The 20,077-nt window shown below is 45.4% G+C and overlaps 1 protein-coding gene across 1 annotated transcript; it reads left to right on the top strand.

Annotated features, from left to right (window-relative positions):
* Positions 1 to 2,147: 2,147 nt before the first annotated feature.
* On the top strand, positions 2,148 to 7,914 carry LOC123102066 (5-methyltetrahydropteroyltriglutamate--homocysteine methyltransferase 1). The gene is made up of 14 exons (XM_044523344.1): positions 2,148 to 2,311; positions 3,605 to 3,958; positions 4,048 to 4,135; positions 4,850 to 4,977; positions 5,055 to 5,246; positions 5,358 to 5,557; positions 5,643 to 5,806; positions 5,916 to 5,996; positions 6,083 to 6,249; positions 6,325 to 6,430; positions 6,569 to 6,819; positions 6,908 to 6,980; positions 7,075 to 7,203; positions 7,290 to 7,914. Exons 2-14 carry the CDS (start codon positions 3,609 to 3,611, stop codon positions 7,656 to 7,658), a joined length of 2,298 nt encoding a protein of 765 aa, XP_044379279.1. The 5' UTR covers positions 2,148 to 2,311; positions 3,605 to 3,608; the 3' UTR covers positions 7,659 to 7,914.
* The last annotated feature ends 12,163 nt before the right edge of the window (positions 7,915 to 20,077 follow it).

The following is a 20,077-nucleotide window of genomic DNA, read 5'->3' as shown; positions in this document are numbered from 1 at the left end:
TTTCTACGAGGGAAGTAATATGTGTATCGTCGGAAAAAAAACACAAGTAGCATGTACTGTAGACATGTAGCGACGTGGACCAGAAGAGAGATGCAAATTATCTTTTCTGTAATCTTATGAACTGCCTTAGCCTGGTTTTGGACTTCAGATTTGAGCAATTCAGCATTCAGTGCAAGTAAAGAACAGAGCAAGTGAGCTGCCACTATCTCACCAACCCCCACTGTCGGCGATATTTTCCGTGGTCCAATACATATGCACGTCCTTTTCAGCCATTCTATTTAATTCCATCGCTAGCTGTTGTCCCAGAATAATGGAGTATATAGTTTTTCTTTTTCATCAAGGTAGAATCATATAGCTAAACATAATTATCTTTTTTTCTGAACACAATACAATAAGCAGACACCTCCCCGCTCAAAAACAGGTATCCTCTCCAATGGCAATGGCCATGTCTGAATGTCTGCCGGTGCTGTTTGAGATGCACTGTACAGCGGCGGTGATATCTGCTGGCTGCATAAATACAGCACTAGGTCACATGTTTCAGCAGGAATGTCAGGTATTTTTGGTACTACAAAGTTACTACTTCCTTCGTTCCTAAATATTTGTCTTTTTAGAGATTTCAAATGGTCACCATATACGGATATATATAGACATATTTTAAAGTGTAGATTCACTCATTTTGCTCCGTATGTAGTCACCATTTGAAACATCTAAAAAGACAAATATTTAGGAATGAATGGAGTAGTACGTAATAAAAAGTAGCACTGCTCTTAAGTATTTCGTTGCCATGCTTCATCATTCGTGCCCGTGAAAGAGAGGCAAAGCTTTCCACAAAAGCATCTTTTGCCTTCTTTATTTATGGTGGCGACACAGTTGGCTTGGCCTGGATGCACTATCATAGTACCATTTTCCTACAAATAAATAGCTTCTCTTTGTTTTTTCAAACATTAAAAGATATGCAAATCTCAGCTAACACTGCACAACAATAGGCGCGGCTCGTGCTAGAAATAATTTAATGGGATCATCAAGCTAATGCTCCCATGATGGTACGTAGTTATGCTAAAAGAAAGAGGAAGCGGACACCCGGATCGAGCTGTTTATTTTTGTTTTTCTACTCAAGTATTAATTGAAAATTTTAAATTATTGCAAGTAGGGATTAAATTACTGTTTAGATATAGTATAGGCGGCTTCGTATAACAATTGATCCATGTGAGCAATGTCAAAAGTGATTGAGTGATGATGATGTGGTTGCTGGAGTTAACATGCCTAATTTACGGTGACCTTCCACTTAACACTGACAGCTATTTGTTTTTACGCTCATTGAAAGATGTTCACCAATTGACTGTAATTGTGGACCTTGCATATGGTATAGGAGGACGATAATACGACATAGAATGCGACATATATGTATGACTTTTCTCTAAAACAATGACATATGTATAGCTTAGATTATGATATACGCGGGTCAAGTGTGGCACTTACGCATATCTTGAACATCAACTCTTTTTGCCGACCAATTTACTCTGCTTTGCTACCGAACCTAGCGGGAAATGATATTCGTCGTGCATCGGATAAAAAGCATAATAGAAGGTGGAGGGGGGAGGGGAGGGTTAGATCTCGACCGTGGCACATCAAATTTTTTCAATATGAGTGTCATTTGTTCTTCACCGACCTTGTCTTCTTTCTCCACGTCCCTGCCCAAACGATCATTGATGTCCTCATCGGTTTCACTGCTGTCTCCCCATTCTTTCTTCTAGCTTATCCTTCACCTCCTCGACCATCGGTGCCACTAGATCTAGCAGGTCATCCGCCACCAGGCATCAACCAAAGGTTTCGAGGTAGGACACCGACACCCCAACAAAGACAATTGGTTTACGTCCGGGGGTGGAGCATCGCCACAAACCATGAAACATCGCCGAGTCCTCGGAGGGCGGCGGTCGCAGCTCCCCTCCCATCCCCTTCTTTCCCTTCCTCCCCTTGCCTCAACCCCCCGCCGATCAACATGTTCGCTCCGCAAAGCCAGATAGCAAACGGCCATTACCTAGTTTTCCAACAATAAATAAATGAATAAATAAAACAAGGGGGAAAAGATAAAAGCATTTTTTTTTGTGGTTTTGAAAAATCGTGCATCCACCAGATCCACAGAGGCGAGCATTCAGATCTCACCAACCGCATACCCCACGCACCAACCAATCGCCAGCGGTTTATAAATAAGCACACCCCTAAACCCCTCACCCTCGCCGTTCTCTGCCTCCCCTCCTCCTCCTCCTCCCCGTTGCTCGCCGCCGTCCCCCTCCGCCTCCGCGCACCCAGGGTAAGCGAGCCCTCCCCCTCCCCCTCCTTCCTCCGTGCGCCCGTGAAACCCCACGCACGGGCGCACGCCGGGCTCCCGTGGATCCGTGCACCACCGGATCGGCTGTCCCGCGCGCTTTGAATGACGATCTATGTTGGTAATCTGTCGTAGGATCGATCGCCGGGCCACCGCCGGCGGGTCTCGTCCTGGACCCGTGTCCTGTGCGCGTCGCGCGTAGGCGGCGCGGACGGAGAGCTCGGCTGCTCTGTTTGCAGGAACAGGGGCGGGAATGGGCTGCTCCGTTTCCGCGAATAGTTTTTTCTGGTGCCGTTGCTGAGGTCCGATCTGAGCCGATCGGGCGCTCAGATCCGATCTCCGATCACGGAAATGGCCAGGCCGTTTGGTGGTTTCGGATTTGGGGGATCTGGCGCTTCTCGCCGTTAAATTTTGATTCAGTATTATATTCTTTGGATTGCTAAGTCTCAGTCGATGCTATATTCGTGGGATCTTACACGGTGATCCGTGCATTTTTTTTTTACATATCATGTCACTAGTTTTTTTTTTCTGTCACTTGACCTTAACTTAGTTAAGTCTCGGTCGATTGAGACCTAGCCACACTATATTTAGGCCCATGCTCTGTTTATTAGGTGCCCAGCCCAGTGGTTCTGGATCTGACCCTGAGCCCAGAGGGTTTTCTCCTCGGCTTTATTATTCAGTTCGCTGGAGATTTATTTGTTTATTGTTAGTGCATGGGTACTGGCGTGTAGCTCAAAAGATCTGAAAATTCTGCTATTAGTGTCCATGCATGCAGTGTCTGTTATAAACTTGGAATGCACTCCATGCTAAATTTTGTTGATCGTTACTTGTGTATTTGTTCAAGATCCACCTGTCCCACCCTTTGCTGGTGTGAGAGGGACACTGCCACTGCCTCCCACCAATTGTTGTTAGGATTTATGTACCAACCCTGAGGTCTACATGGTAGTGGTTGCTGTTGGTACACCTAACCTAACCTACCTACCTGTATTGATTTAGTTCAGTTTTCTACTTTTGTTCTTTTAGACACTAGTAAATCAGGTGTATGAGTCCATGCTAATAGATTTCCTGCAAGAACCAAGAAATTTTAATGAATGCGTTTTATCGTTTGTTCACTATGTTTCTAGTTAGTTGCTTGCAGAAAATTGTTACTGAATTTTTTTATTTTGTAAGTTAGTTTTCTTCAGGTTACGTTTAAATTATAGAGATCCATAGTCTCAGTTGCAAGATCCTAACTCTCTTAGCTGGATCAAGCTGATTCTAATTCTATTATTTATGCAGAAAGATGGCGTCCCACATTGTCGGATACCCGCGCATGGGCCCCAAGAGGGAGCTCAAGTTTGCCCTGGAGTCTTTCTGGGATGGCAAGAGCAGCGCCGAGGATTTGGAGAAGGTTGCCACCGACCTCAGGGCCAGCATCTGGAAGCAGATGGCTGATGCTGGGATCAAGTACATCCCCAGCAACACCTTCTCCTACTATGATCAGGTTCTTGACACCACCGCCATGCTCGGTGCCGTCCCAGACCGTTACTCATGGACCGGTGGGGAGATCAATTTGAGCACCTACTTCTCGATGGCTAGGGGTAACGCCACCGTCCCTGCTATGGAGATGACCAAGTGGTTTGACACCAACTAGTAAGTCCACCGGATTCTACCTAAGGTTGTTCTCACATAGTTTATTCTGTATCTAGTACTTTTACTAACGACATCGTTTACTATTACAGCCACTTCATCGTCCCTGAATTGGCTCCTAGCACCAAGTTCTCCTACTCTTCTCACAAGGCTATCAATGAGTACAAGGAGGCTAAGGCGGTATGATAGTAGAATCATATATTAGCTGACTTCCTATATCTTTTGAAATTTTACCATTGTGATGTTAGCCTGCCTAATTGTTATTTTTGAACACACAAGCGTTGTGATAACAGCCTGATCACTCTAGAATGCCGCTGTTTTAATCAAATCTAAGTGATAGTAGTAATATACTAGTATTTCTTATTCCTACATTTGCTTAACTGTTTTGTAACTAGTAAAAGAGTTGCAAGTTACATTAAGGTGCAGTTTTACATTGATATTTCAGAACATTCTCACTCTTGTCTGATCAAATTGGTTAATGGCCAACCAAGTAACTCTAATAATTACTTTATATAGTTGTAACATCTCATTACCATAGGTCCTGTGCTGAAAACTTTGAATGTAGAAAGTGTTGAATAGCAAAAATGAGATTGCAGTTACTAATTATATTTTCACTACAAACCCTGCAACGTGGTAATAGCGATGCTGGTAGGATTACATGGTTTAGCACCAGGTTGTCAATGTACCTGATTTGACAAGCTTTCAGCTACTAATTATCTGTTCATTATAATCCCTCCAATGTGGGAATAGTGATGCCGGTATGATTACAGAGTTAAGCAGCAATTTCTGAATTTTGTGACGTTCACTCGGAAATGAATCTTAGTGTTTCTTTTAAAGGTTATTTGCGTGCTTGTATTGTATGTCTTATATTATGTGCACTCGCTACTCATGCAGCTTGGCGTTGATACCGTCCCAGTACTTGTCGGACCAGTCTCATACTTGTTGCTCTCAAAGGCCGCCAAGGGTGTAGAGAAATCATTCTCTCCCCTTTCCCTTCTTAGCAGCATCCTTCCCGTCTACAAGTAAGCATAGAAACGAGTAAATGACTACTATTGCACCTAAATCATCAGTTGATAATTTGACTTATCATGGTTTTTAGGGAGGTTATTGCTGAGTTGAAGGCAGCTGGCGCTTCATGGATTCAGTTTGATGAGCCCACCCTTGTTAAGGACCTTGAATCCCACCAATTGTCTGCATTCTCTGCAGCTTACGCAGAACTTGAGTCCGCACTTTCTGGATTGAACGTTCTTGTTGAGACCTACTTCGCTGACGTTCCCGCAGACTCGTACAAGTATGCTTCTTTTCTGTGCCAGTTTACCATTTTAATTGATTGTTCCTTTTATATGCCCTTTTGTTGGAATATCACATTTAACCTTGACCGTGGTTTTGACCGCTACTTCAGGACTCTTACATCATTGAGCAGTGTGACTGCTTATGGTTTTGACCTTGAACGTGGAACCAAGACTCTTGAGCTTGTCAAGAGTGGTTTCCCTGCTGGAAAGTACCTCTTTGCTGGTGTCGTAGATGGACGCAACATTTGGGCTGATGACCTTGCTGCATCTCTCGCCACTCTTCAGTCTCTTGAGGCTGTTGTTGGGAAGGGTAAGCATGTTGTGCTATGTAGAAGTTTTCCTTATTATAGGCTTGCAGCTACTATTTCCAGTTTCTGACTATGACATTTGTGCAGACAAGCTTGTCGTATCGACTTCCTGCTCACTCATGCACACTGCTGTGGACCTTGTAAATGAGACCAAGCTTGATGATGAGATTAAGTCATGGCTCGCATTTGCCGCCCAAAAGGTCGTTGAGGTGAACGCCCTTGCCAAGGCATTGGCTGGTCAAAAGGATGAGGTATGATGAACGTTTATGGCCTTAATTTGCATCCTCTTGACTAGAGCCTGGTTTTCTTTTATATATTTCAGACAATGACTCGTTCATTTCTATATGTTATCATCTGCAGGCTTACTTTGCAGCAAATGCTGCTGCTCTGGCCTCAAGAAGGTCGTCACCACGTGTCACAAATGAGGAGGTCCAGAAGGCTGTAAGTAACCTGGGCTTCAAAACTGCACATTCCAATTCCATGCTGACATAACATGTACACAATCCATAATCATATATTCCTTACAGGCTACTGCCCTCAAGGGCTCTGATCACCGCCGTGCTACCACCGTTAGCGCTAGGTTGGATGCGCAGCAGAAGAAGCTCAACCTTCCGGTCCTTCCCACGACCACCATTGGATCATTCCCACAGACCGTGGAGCTCAGGAGAGTCCGCCGTGAGTACAAGGCAAAGAAGTGAGTAATATTCATAATGCTGCTTCATTAACCAGTTATATTTTGTCTATTGCTCATAAATTAATTGTGTTTCAGGATCTCTGAGGAGGAGTACACCAATGCCATCAAGGAGGAAATTAGCAAGGTTGTTAAGATCCAAGAAGAGCTTGACATTGATGTGCTTGTGCACGGAGAGCCAGAGGTCAGTATCCTTGTGTCATCGATGTTCTGTTTGAGAAAATACCTTTTTATTTTCTCAAGCACAAAATGTAATGACTTATTTTTTATATCTTGAGATGTCCGATTCTGTGTTTGACCGAGTTGGATATGCATTTCACAGAGGAACGATATGGTTGAGTACTTCGGTGAGCAGCTCTCTGGTTTCACATTCACTGCCAATGGCTGGGTGCAATCTTATGGATCAAGGTGTGTCAAGCCACCGATTATCTACGGTGATGTGAGCCGCCCCAACCCCATGACTGTGTTCTGGTCCAAGATGGCACAGAGCATGACTGCTCGCCCAATGAAGGGAATGTTGACAGGCCCTGTCACAATCCTTAACTGGTCTTTTGTTAGAAATGACCAACCGAGGTTAGTAGCTTCCTCAAATAATGTTTGCAAGATGTTGAGGATAGCACCTGTCTTTAGAGGCTAAATCTGCTGCTTCATATCTTATCAGGTTTGAGACTTGCTACCAGATTGCTCTTGCAATCAAGAAGGAGGTCGAGGACCTTGAGGCTGGTGGTATTCAGGTTGGCACTGCTGTATTTGTTTCACATTTGAGCAACGGGATCCATGCACATAATGAGTGTAGCTGGGATTTTTTCTAAATGGTTCCCTTTGCAGGTCATCCAAATTGACGAGGCTGCTTTGAGAGAGGGTCTGCCACTCCGCAAGTCTGAGCATGCTTTCTACTTGGACTGGGCCGTGCACTCCTTCAGGATCACCAACTGCGGTGTGCAGGACACCACCCAGGTAAAAATCTGCTTCAGTGGAGCCTTGCAGGAACCTACCATTCTTCTGGATCATTGCATTGCAACTGACACATTCTCTCTTTATAGATCCACACCCACATGTGCTACTCCAACTTCAACGACATCATCCAGTCCATCATCAACATGGACGCTGATGTGATCACCATCGAGAACTCGCGGTCCGACGAGAAGCTTCTGTCCGTCTTCCGCGAGGGTGTGGTGTACGGTGCTGGCATTGGCCCGGGTGTGTACGACATCCACTCCCCCAGGATCCCGTCCAAGGAGGAGATTGCCGACCGTGTCAACAAGATGCTCGCGGTCCTGGACACCAACATCCTGTGGGTGAACCCTGACTGCGGTCTCAAGACCCGCAAGTACGCCGAGGTCAAGCCTGCCCTCACCAACATGGTTGAGGCCGCCAAGCAGATCCGTGCCGAGCTCGCCAAGGCGCAGTAAGCCGTGCTCGTATAGCAGAGCCCCCCTTTTAATTGCAAGGAGGATGTCACCACCATAGCCGTGTTTACTTTGAATAATCTGGGTCTCGTATCCACTTGTTGGCTAGGCTAGTTTGTTTCTCGGCGCCATGTGCTCATCCCTTGATTTGGTGGTTTTTGAGGCGGTTTGTCGGTGTGTATTGTAAACTGAGTGGCGAATTGTTCATCTAAGTCTTGAGTTTGTTACGTTATGTTTCAAATTACAAAATTTCTCCAGATGTTCTGCCTTAGTCTCACATGGTTCGTTGTTTGTGTGTTGCCACCAGTTGCGCTGCTGTTACTTTGCCCCATAAAATAGGACATTATTACATCCCATATACTAACATATTGGATGTAATAACGTCTTATATTATGGGATAGCGGGTGTAGTTAGTAGCTTAACTTCAAATAATTATTAGTGCACGTTGGTCATGACACTCTACCGCTGCTGCTCTGACGAGGCCATAAGCAATGCCCATGCATTGCAATGAGATATAAATCTTCTAGTACGTCGGCTCGTGATTTATCTGTCAATAATAATGCGATTATGTAAAGAAATGATTATCAAATTCAGCCCGCGATTATGTAAAGAAATGATTATCAAATTCAGCCCGTGAAAGATTGGACGAAGGGGCAGTAGAGAATTGTTGTATCTTCGAGAATGAAGATTTTCCAGCGCTATATTGCGACAGTAGGATTATACTAGGATTGGCGGCAAAGAGTTTGGAGCTGCCCCTGCCAGGACTTGACAGAAGGAGGTGTGGTCTGAACTGGGGCTCTTGAGTGTCATACAGGAATCCATATCTTAGGATAGGTCAGGCTCTATCACTGTAGAAATCTTTACAAAGTTACAGCCAGGCATGAGGGAACTGCCAATACCTGAACTTTGGGCTGAAGTTTGGGGCATTTCTCGTCGTGAATCCTTTGCCCAAAGTATCAGGAACTGTGTGCTGAAGAGGAAGCAGAACCACCATGTGTGCGGTGCAGGTGCAGACAGCAGGAGATCAGACTCAACACAGAATAAAAAACACCATGTTTTTCTCCTTCGACCAAACCCTTTGCTCCTCATGTCCCGTGTTGCTCCGTCGCGATACAAGAGGTCACAAACTTTAATTAACGGCGGTGGCATCCGGCCAGCGACAAATTGGTTTATTGTCAAAATTACCAGAACCCATCTGTCACCCCAAACTCTTGCATTATCATCTTCTAGAGCAACTCCAACGGGCCGATCCAAACGGATGTCGATTTCGTCCGCTTTTTGTTCATTTGGGTCGGCTAGACAGACACGGATGCCCGCTTCCGCATTTGCGTCGGTACGTGCGCCCAACGCTGGCCTGCGACCCATTTAGACGGCGCCAGAAAAAATGAACGCATGCATATTTAAAAAAAGAGAAACTACATTAATTAAACATTAAAGCCGGCCACGAAGGCCGGTGAAAGTCCACGCGTCCATGTTTGCATTTAAAAAAATAAAAACAGCCTAAACTACGAGGCGGTGCGCTGCCCTAGGCGTCCTCGTCGTCGTCCTCGGGGTCCATGAGGTCGATGAGCGTCGGCGCCGGCCCGGCCCAGGCGAACGCCGTGTTCCAGAGCGCTGCCATGTCGGGTTGTGCCGGCGCAGGCAATGCCGGAGCGGGGGGCTGTGCGGCCGCCTGTGCAACCGCGGCCTGGCGCGCCTCCTCTTCGGCCTCGCGCGTCTCCTCCTCGAGGTCGTGCTCGAGCATCTCCTCGTACTCGCCTTGCTGGCGCTCCTCTGCCAGTCGGCACTGGCGCCACATCTCGAGGTAGGCCTGCTGCTGCGCCGGCGTCGCCCCCAGTCGGATCGGTGGTGCGGACACCCACTCGCGCACCACTCCATTACAGGAGAAGCACGCAATGGGCTCGGGCTGCGGCCGCGGCTCCGGCTTGATGGGGACGGCGGGGCCACCGGCGGCACCACGCTGTCGCCCGCCGCGGAGAGGGCAAGGGCCTGCGCCATTGCCGCCTCGTAGTGGGCATCCTCTTCCGCCTCCGCCGCCTCCGCTCTGCGCCGTTCGTCCTCTTCGCTCTCACGATAGACGGCCGCAAGGGCCGCCTGGTAGGCGTCCTCCGCCGCCTGGTCCTCCTCGCGGACGACCAGCGGCGTTGGCCTCCGGTCGACCTCGCGCACGCCCCGGCGCCTCGCCTCCTCGTGCTCGAAGACGAACCACCTCGCCCAGTTGGGCAAGTCGGTTGCGTAGGCGGAGTCGCGGCGCTGCTTCGCCGTCAGCAGCGCCCGCCGGCGCCGCACCTCCTCCGCGTGAGCACGAGCCAACCGCGGCGCCACCGGCACTGGGATCCTATCTAGATCCAGATGCCAGTCGTGTGGCAGCGTCACGTCGGGATATGGCAGCGGCTGGCGGTTCTGCCAGTGCCATTCCGCCTGGTGCACTGGCACGTTGACGCGCTGCCTCTGCCGGCGAGGCGCCGACGGGGTGGGAGAAACTCGGAGGGGAAAGGGGTGGCGGGGGACTTGCCCTTGGCCTTGCTGCCGCTGGCGCCGGAGAAGAGGCCCATCGTCGCTGTGGTTGCGGTGGCTAGGGTTTGCCGGCGACGAGGGAGCAAGGGTGGGCAGATGGGGACGGTGAGTTTGGATGAGGACGGCCCCGCCACACGGTCGGCTTAAAAAGGACGAGCGCCATCGCTGACGCGTGGGCCCGTCGTCATAAATTAAGCTGACCGCGTGGGCAGCGGGTAGTTGGACGGCCGCCATGTAAGACGCAACGGACAGCGAAAAGGCGCGCGAAGCGTCCGTTCGGCGTCCGCGCCGACGCATTTGGGGCGCAAATTTGAACCGCAAATGCGTCGGCGCGGACGCGACGCGGACGTGATTTGGGTTTGGGTCGGCGCGTTGGGCCGCCACTTTTGTCCGCGCCGACCCAAATAGACGCAAGCGGACGAAATAGGTCGGCTTCTTGGAGTTGCTTTTAATCAGCCCATTTTTTTTAACACTCGAATGAGCCCATTTTGTATGTGCTTGCTATATAATACTCCATTCGTCCGAAAATACTTGTCATCAAAATAAACAAAATGAGATATATCTAGACGTATTTTAGTTTTAGATATATTTTATTTATCCATTTTAATGACAAGTATTTTCAGACGAAAGAAGTATTTCACTAATTATCACACATATCGTCGAGACCTCCTCGCCACCGCCTTAAGCGGCAGGTAAAGGAGCCAGCGCTCACGTGCCCCAGCTCCATGGGCCCACCCAACAACGAGGCGAATGCTTGCTCACGACGCGCCAGTTCTCCTCTCCCGGTTCCCTGGTTTACTGGTCGCGCTAGACTGGGCCACCGTTCACTTTTTTACTAGAATGCATTTTTTAAAAAAAATATAGAATTTAAAATAGGGAAAAGCTCTCCTTCACCCGACCGATCACTCGCGCCGCATCCGCCGGCTCCGCGTCCGTCGGATCGCCTGTTGATCGGACGGACGACAGCCTCCCCGCCGCGTGACGCGCGTGCGTTTCTGAAACCGAGCCATTGTTTCAGTACAGTTATTCTTGCAACTGACCAGCACTATTGACTCTTGTCTCTGAGAGGGCTAGGGATACGCGGCTGGATTCGGGAGGGCAGCGGCGGGCGGCGCAGGGCGTTGGGCGGCAGGGGCGGTGGCGCATATCCTCCGCGGTGGCGACGACGATGACGGGTTCGGCGGTGGCCAACATGTATGGATCGGGCAACCGGCCCCCTCCCCCGAACAAGATGCTCCGGAAGACGGGCGGCGGCCGAAAATTAGCGTGTATTTTCCTGCACTGATTGATTTTGGTTCCCTGTTCGATTTCTTGAGCATGCATTTGGCCGAAGGAACGAAACAACGTCAGAATTGTAGGTTTCCTTGTGCGGATGGATTGTGTTCCCCAACTGTTGATGTGATTCTGTTGCGGCTGCTGTTCTACTGGAAGGCATTCTGTTGCCGTCCTGATGAACTGGAATGTTGATTTGGAGCATCTTGTTCGTCTGGTTTTACTGGCTGAGCTAGAACCATAAACGAGCGAACTTGTTCATTTGTTGCATTGGATATCTGTGTTAGGTTGCTGAAATGGTAGTTCAGTTATTTGCTGCTGCAAATTAGCGGACGTGCTCTCACCTAGTTTGGAGGGTTTTTTTAGAATCAACTCTAGATCTTGGCAATTTAGATGCAGATGGTTTGATTTTTTTTACTAGGGAACTGTTCAAAGAAACAAAATGTAACTGAAATAGGACCCTCTTAGTTGGCGAACGATTCGCTTGGAGGAGGTGGACCGGTGGGGATGTAAATGGCAAATAAGTGACGTCCATAAGTCCCGTTTAGTCAGTTTTAGCTACCTTCATAATTCATTTTCCTCAAAAAAAAAAAATTAAATGGCATGTCACCATGATGGAGACGATGGCGCGACAAGGAGCAGAGCGGTTGTAGGTAGTTCGGCGGCGTTGTAGGAAGTTCGACAGCGCGACAACGAGTTTCAGGATCATTTTTTTCAGTTTTTATGCTGCTGAAAATTTGTGCAATGGAGCGCATAGTTCTGAAAACTCGTAGGTGTGTTTCTGAATTTTTGGGGCGTGCAGTTTCTGTAGGATCCCCTTGTTTCATTTTTCTGAAGCTCATAGTTTATGTTGTGATACAAATTTGTGCACTGGATCCCCTTCTGCTGAAAATTTGTGCACTGGATCCCATTTGTGTGTTTCTGAATTTCCGGAGCACGTAGTTTCTGTAGGATCCTCTTTGTTTTATTTTTTCTGGAGCTCATAGTTTATGTTGTGATGCAGAGAGAACTTACAGTTGCAGGATCCCATTTTTGTGTTAGTTTCTGAATTTTTGCAGCTCATCGTAGCGGTGCTCTGATGTAAGGAGATGCTCTCGTCGTCGGCGCCGAGGTGGATGGTGTAGATGATATAGGTGGTGTAGATGGTAGATGTGCAATAGGGATTTGGGTGTTGCACATCCAGTGTTGCAGAATTGTTTATTTGACTTTTAGAATACGCTGCTGGAGCTCATGCTATCCCCTTGCTGTGTTGTAGCTGATACTATCTTTTCTGAATGTTTGTAGCTCAAAACTTCTGTAGCATTTTTTTACTTGGAAGTTAGTGATGCAAGATTTTGATGTGCTGTACGGAATTAGTGGTACAGACTTGATGTGCTACAGGAAACTAGTGATGCAGGATTTTTCTTTTTAGTTCAAAGCTTCTGTATCTCATGCAGTTATTCAGTTTGTAGTCTCAGAGAAACATATATGTAGTTTCAGAGAGAGAAGAAAACATATATGTAATTTCAGAGAAACATTAGCTAAATTTTAGAGAAACTTACCTTTCTGAAACTAGTTTGTAGGTTATGTTTGTAGCTTATATTTCTGAAACTACAGGAATGTTTGTACTGCTAGCTTATAGCACAGGGAACTCAGTTTTTGCTTCTTAAACTATATATATCTTTTCTCTGAAATTTAGCTACTGTTCCAATACTTTTCCATGATTTTTTAGCTCATGTTTATCTGAAGTTAGTTGGATTAACTAATGTTCTTTCAAACCTGCATTTTATCTGCAGAGTTATATATGCAATCTTCAACTTTTGCTTCAATACTTTTCATTATCTGATAAGTAGATATGCATTGCTGATAGTTTCCATGTTTTCATTTTTGCTCTTGTTTTGCAGCATGCCTATCTTCCAAACTCGTTGGTCGACAAAGCAGCTGCGCGGAATATTAATCGTTTCCATGTTTTTTTTGTACTCCCTCCGGTCCTTTTTACTCTGCATATTAGAATTCTCTGAAGTCAAACTTCACAAAGTTTGACCGTATTTATATGAAATAATATCAACATCTGCTATGCTAAAGTTATATAATATGAAACTTTAAGTCATGACACATCTAGTGGTATTGATTTCAAACTGTGAATGTTGGCATTTTTTTTCTACAAAGTTGACCAAACTTTACGAGGCTTGACTTCAGTCAAATCTTATATGCGAACTAAAAAGGACCGGAGGGAGTATTTCTGCCTTTTCTATGCTCAGGACATGAGGTCGTTGCTCAATTTTCGGACATTCGTATCACCGAAGCTTTTCAAGCACCCTCAGAACACTCTCAACTCAGCCGAAGAGTTCCATAAACTGCCGAGAAGCTCGTAGAAGATGACAATCGGAACAGAAGCTCGCTAGCTTAGTTTTTACTTTTTATTTTGTGAGTCCATGTGTCCGAAACATCCATTTATGTAACTGAAAACAACAAGTATCATGCTGGAGCTACCTAGATGTTTTTTGTGGAACTCAAGATTGGAGCATCTATCATGCTGGGCATGTCCTTTTTTTCTTTTTTAGTTTGTTTTGAAATGCTGGAGCATCATCCATGATGATTCATGCTGACCCATGTGAATGTGAACTAGAGATTGATGGAGAGTTGGTAATGAAAATGACAGGCATTTTTTGCAGCTTGGTATATTTTTGTTTTCATTGGTTTTTTTGTGCTGAAACAGTGAAATCACACTTCATGTGCCATGTATATTTACTGGGATTATATTGTTGAAACAGTTCATTTTTTTAACTGAAACCATCTTGCATCATCATGTATGTATGTAAATTACTCGAGGGAGGACAAAATGTGCTTAGCAATACTGGGAATATGTCAACATATGCTGAAAGCATCATTCATGTTCTGGATCAGACCTCAAAAAACTGTTCAATACACAAGATGTTTCAAGTACTGGAAACATGTTTTGTCGTAACATGAAAACAAAAATATTGTAAGAAGGACAAAATGAAGAAAACAACAAATTCAAAACTATTTCAAGATACAAAATGTGAGCCTTTCTTGCCTGTTTTCTTGCAGGATAGTGCTATGTTTCCTCTGTTTTCAGGCACACATAGGTATCAATTTCAGTCACACATAAGAATATGAGATCTTTTTATTTCCTCTGTTTTCCCGTAACATAGTTTTTGCAAAATGGAAATATATCTTAAATGCATCATCAATGTTGCAAAATAGAAACTATGAATGTTTTTTCCTCAAGCACAATGTGAGGCTCAAAAGAAAATCGAAAACATTTTATGGAGCATTTTTTCCTATAGGTTGAGTTGCATTGCTTGGGCACTTCTCGGAGCATTTTTCATCACCGCTCTCAAGTACACACATTTTGGTACAGCATGTCCAACCTCTGAGCAAAATTGACATTTATGTGGTGCTGCCACTGCCTCTGTCGCAGCTTTGAGTGGTCTACATGTCTACACAAGCCGCTTGCTGGTGTTGCTTGCTTCTGTTGCAATGATCTCCGATGTGCTACTTGTTTCAGGTTTATCAGCTGTTCTAGCATGCACACACCCAACGACCCTCTTGATCATTACGACATCCTCTCGCTTCCGTCCCTTCTTCTGGCTGTACTTTGTTGAAGATATGTGTGTCCCGAAACCCAACTTGAAGGCATAGTCATTGTAGAATTTCTTTGCATCCTGAATTGTGTCAAAGACCATGCCAACATAGGGTGGTAGTGGCTGCGACGAAACATCTCCATCATCTGAATCATCTTGCATTGCATCATCAGCATGCACCAAACCATCTGAATCTTCATTATCATGGACAGAGAAGTTCCCTTGGACATAGCTCCCTTCCCCTTCAGTCGCAGCTTCCTGAAATGAGGCACAAGTTTTTATTTTTGTAAAATATAGCAGATGTTGTGCAACAATCACTTTTTTTATCTACAAGGCATTAAGAGTTATATTTGTTGTTTCAGAATTGCCAGAATTTTAGAATTTCATCTACAATGCATCAATAGATACATGGCCTAGATAGATACATGGCATCAACAGTTGTATTTTGTTGTTTCAAAAATTCATGCAATCCATGCCATTCATAAACAAAATTGAAACCAGAGACAACAACTAGCTATGTGTTTCTTCTGTTGATAAACAACAAAAATGAGATGTTTCAGATACATGTTGCAGAGATACAAGAAGGGGGCAGGGGTTTAGGGTTGTGCCTTGGCTTCACCCACATAATTCTAAAACTTTTTTTAGCTGCCACACGCATGAATCCAAACAGCCCTCTTCTGATAAATAGGATCTACAGCAGTTACAGTGACACGCAGCTCAGGGATTAAGATTCGGAAACTTACCCAGCTGCCCTGATTTGATCTTGTCGAAGGAAGCCCCCCGACGGCGGTCGGAGCTGAGAACGACGGCCACGGCTGTCCTTGAAGTAGGACCGCGGCTTGCTCGATTTGCGTCGGATCCCAGCGTGCGCCGCGCGATTTGGTGCGCCATTGTGCTGTAGGATTTTCCGTCGACGGCCTCAGTCCCTGTAGCGCCCCGGCAGCAGCGTTTTCACGGTGGCGGGGGCTGGCGCCGCGCTGCGCGCAGGTGTGTCTGGATGGCGGACATGGTTTTTTGTTTCTGAAATAGAGCGGTTGCTGCAGGAATAGTCACGCGTGCGATAGTTGGATGGGATGGTTGTCAGGACGCGTATCGGACGGTGGTACATGCGGCGGATGTTTCCAAAACAACCACCGGCCGACGCGTAGCGGCCGCCTTTAAAATATTATCACAAATTTGAAAAAGTTCAATATTTTGTGGATTTGAAAAGTTCATGAACTTGAAAAAGTTCACGGATTTGAAAAAAGTCCATGCATTCAAAAAATAGTTTTCTGAGGGAGCATTCAAAAAATATTTGCAGAATTTTAAAAGTTCATAGAATTCAGAAAATTTCGTGCATTTGTCAAAATCATGGATTTGAAAAAGTTCACAGATTTGAAAAAAGTTCATGCATTTGAAAAAAAATCTTGGATTTGAAAAAAGTTCATGCATTTGAAAAAAGTAATACATTCAAAAAATATTCACTGGATTTGAAAAAAGATCAATGATTTAAAAACAGTTCACGATTTGTTCCTTGTGAAAAAAGGAAAATCAAAATAGAAAATAAAGAATACGAAAAATTGTAGAAGCTTCCCAAAACCAACTGGGAAAACATTTATGAAAAAAGAAAAGTGACTGTTATATTGGCCAGGCCATTCACGTGCGATGCATGTGTTTCGGAATGGCCGAATTCCTGTCGAGAAGTAAAGAAAAAAGCTAAATGGTTTGAGCCCAAAATGGAGTGGAGGTGTGCACCGGTTTACAGAAAATAGGATTTTAGGAGCATTGAAGTGGGCCAGCCCATTTAGCATGGTTTTGGATATTCCCGTTTAGGAAGCCTGAGGAAGGTTCTGTGGGTGTTTCCAGTTTGGCGCTTCATGCGCCCACTTGTATGCATTTTGAAAACAGGTACACACAGCCCTCTCGCGCTGGACCGACACAACTCCCCTTTCGTCTTTATCTTTTTTACAGTAAATAAAAAAAGCTAAATGGTACTCCGGACATAAAGTTGAGTGGGGATGTGCACGGGTTAACAGAATAGGATTTTGGGAGCATTGAAGCGGGTCGGTCCATTTAGCACGTTTTTGGGTACTCCGGTTTAGGTAGTCCGAGGAAGGTTCTGTGGGTGTTTTCTATTTGGCGCTTCATGCGCCCGTTTGTATGCAATTTGCAAACGGGTGCACACAGCCCTCCTGCAATGGGCCGGCCCAACTCCTCTTTTGTTATCTGTTTCTTATAACGCAAAAAAGCACGCATGTGGAGTGAATCAAACCAGGGACGTCCCGCATCAAGTTACGCTTGACTAACCACAATGCCTCTTAGCCCGATCTGATAAGTTACATAACTCTCCTTCTTTTCATTTCCCGTTTTTCGTTTTCTGTTTTTCCATCTTCCTTATTTGATGAAAAAAAATCAACTTGCAATTTTTTTTAAATCAATGACTTTTGAAATTGATGATTTTTTTTCAATATCGATGAACTTTTTTTGAAATTCGATGTTTTTCCCAAAATTGATGATTTGTTTTTTCACAATTTATGAACTTTTCAAATTCGATGAACAGGTTTTTAAAGATGATGACATATTTTTCAAAATCGATGAACTTTTTTCAAAATTGATGGAATTTATTCCAAATTCGATGGACCTTTTCCTGAAAGATCTATGAACTTGTTCTGAATTCCATGAACTTTATTCAAAATTTTGAACTTTTATTCCGTAATCGGGAACCTTTTTCAGATCCAAGTTTTTGAAACAAAGTGAATGAGCCAGTTTTTTTAGAAATGCTAACGCGACAGTTGGTTGAAAAAAGGGATCAATGCTACAGGCGAGCTGTCCACAGAAAAAGCGCTACAGCCGAGTGATGCTACAGGCTGCTATAGTTCGTTGTGCTATCAAACTGTGCTGCGAACTAAGCGTCAAGCCAGGAGGAATGTTGGGCTGGCCCAACTAACCGGCTACGTGTGCGCCGGTGTGCGAACGGGCGCTTGAAGCGTGGATTAGGAGCACCCGGTTCTGTGTCCTACTTCTTAAAAAAAAGGTTCTGCGACCTTTTTCTTTGAATTTCTTTTAGTCGGTTTTCTATTTTCCCTTTGGTTTTTCTTTTTTCTTTTTCTTTTTTATGTTTCCTTTCTTAACTTTTTTTTGCGGGATTCTTAACTTATTTTCAAATACATTATTTTTCAAATACATGATTTTTTAAACCAAGTTTCAACCAGTTTCAGTGTTATAATTTTATTAGGCAATTTTTCAACCACGACCAGCAACAACAGAAACACCGATGAAATCTAAGGTGGTAGTCCGGGCACCTCCTTCTTCCAGACTAATAGCAAACCACCCTTTCTTCCCTCAAGACTCAGAGCAACGATGATCATATGATCCATATACCGTTTCTTCATCAAACCCTCTGCCCCTTCTTCATCCAAATGCGATTCGGAGAGAAAAAACCCATTTGGTTCATGGCGCCTCTGAATATTTAGAAGCGAATGGACTCTCGGGGCTCCTAAGATGCCCCGACAATTTTTCCAACTTAATACAAGCTTCATTGTTCCCGGCTATGATTACTTCAACAATAATCTTCCGAACATCCAAAAAACACCAGCCAAACCGACGTACGTCCAGACCCTAATTCGCAAGGAGTAGAGTGGACGGAGATCAAGACTCTGCAAACCTTGCTGAGAGGGCGGCAAGCACCGCAGGATAGAAAAACCGATCGCCGGCGAAACCAACGTCGGGACAAAACACCGACCGCTGCAGAAGACAACGTTGGGACGGAAAACTTGCACGATCTTCAGGAACTTCCAATCTAATCAGCAGTCAAGATGATGATGATGATGATGATGATGATTATTGTTGTTGTTGCTGCTGCTGCTGCGGGGCCAGCAGGCAAGATTCCAATGCATAGACACCATATATAAGAGCCCAACGTAACGACGCCGGGATGTAGACCTCAGGACTGATGAAAGAAAAAACGCTTCGTCGTCGCGCGCGCACTGTGATTGGTTAGCTCGAACACGCCCGCGTAACACGCACAGACGCGAGACACGGCGAGACCTGTGTTTGAGTTGAAGCCGAACAAGGAGTCGTGGTTTCGTTCCAACAGACTTGGGGCCCGACCCCGACCCCGACCCCGGCTCCAATTCAACAGAGACGGAGACCCTTGCCTTGTTATAACCCCGCCTCGCCTGGCCCACGACGCTCCGTCCAACTCCACAACCCGCCGGCCGCTGCCCAGTTCCCACGCGACCGCAGAGCAACGGGTCGACCAACCACCAATCCGGCTAGCTGCAGGCGTTCTGAATTTTAACCAATTAGGTTTCTTCTTCTTCTTCTTCTTCGTCTTCTTCTTCTTCTTCTTCTCGTTTGTATGCCATCAAGCAAAGTTATTCACTAGTCTTTAGTAACTAGGAACGAATCTGATATGTCTTCGATCTGTCTTTAGATGATTATGATGTTGACACTACATGTAAGAGGTGCTCCTCTCATACGGGCGTCTTGCATCCACGCAAAGGTGGATTTACTTTTGCGAGCAAAGAAGGTTAGATAGCTTTTCCCTACATTATTGCATCATTATAGTTTCATGTTGGCTGTCTCATGGCATTGTCATGTAGTAGGTCCAAGCAAGGAGGATCTGCGAGCCACACCAGCAAGTGCATTGGATCGAGTTGTGCCTTTGCCTGCCCCCTTGCCTACCCTAGGGAATGAAACCCTAGAGCCCATTATCAAAAGGTATTATTGTTATTACATTTCTTGCAATATTGCATTTATTTTATCCCACGAATTTCTTATTGGACAGACTATCAACTATGGTTGGAGGCGGACCTTCTGGAGCTGCAGCTGCAACTGCAATAGGAACCCATCCCAAGTCCAAATCCTTGACAGCCATGCCGAGTGGAAGCTCAAGGCTCATCACCAAGAGGTACCATTGCATTTTTATTTCATTGTTTCCATGTTGCGGTTAATTCTAACAAATGTATTTATGTTGATCACTTGCCGAAATTTTAGGCAACTGGAAGTGGCATTGGCATCGGCATTGGCTGGAGGTGGAACCTGCTCATCTGAAGACAACAACCA

The sequence above is a fragment of the Triticum aestivum genome, chromosome 5A, assembly GCF_018294505.1.
Source record: "Triticum aestivum cultivar Chinese Spring chromosome 5A, IWGSC CS RefSeq v2.1, whole genome shotgun sequence".
NCBI lineage: Eukaryota > Viridiplantae > Streptophyta > Magnoliopsida > Poales > Poaceae > Triticum > Triticum aestivum.
This window is presented reverse-complemented; position numbering and strand designations above follow the sequence as displayed.

What these genes read in the sequence shown, in the direction of transcription:
- LOC123102066 (XM_044523344.1), top strand. Translation starts at nt 3,609, where the DNA reads ATGGCGTCCCACATTGTCGGATACCCGCGCATGGGCCCCAAGAGGGAG. An exon ending in CGTGAGTACAAGGCAAAGAA is followed by an intron (nt 6,250 to 6,324) that starts GTGAGTAATATT and finishes ATTGTGTTTCAG; the next exon opens with GATCTCTGAGGAGGAGTACA. An exon ending in GTGTGCAGGACACCACCCAG is followed by an intron (nt 7,204 to 7,289) that starts GTAAAAATCTGC and finishes CTCTCTTTATAG; the next exon opens with ATCCACACCCACATGTGCTA.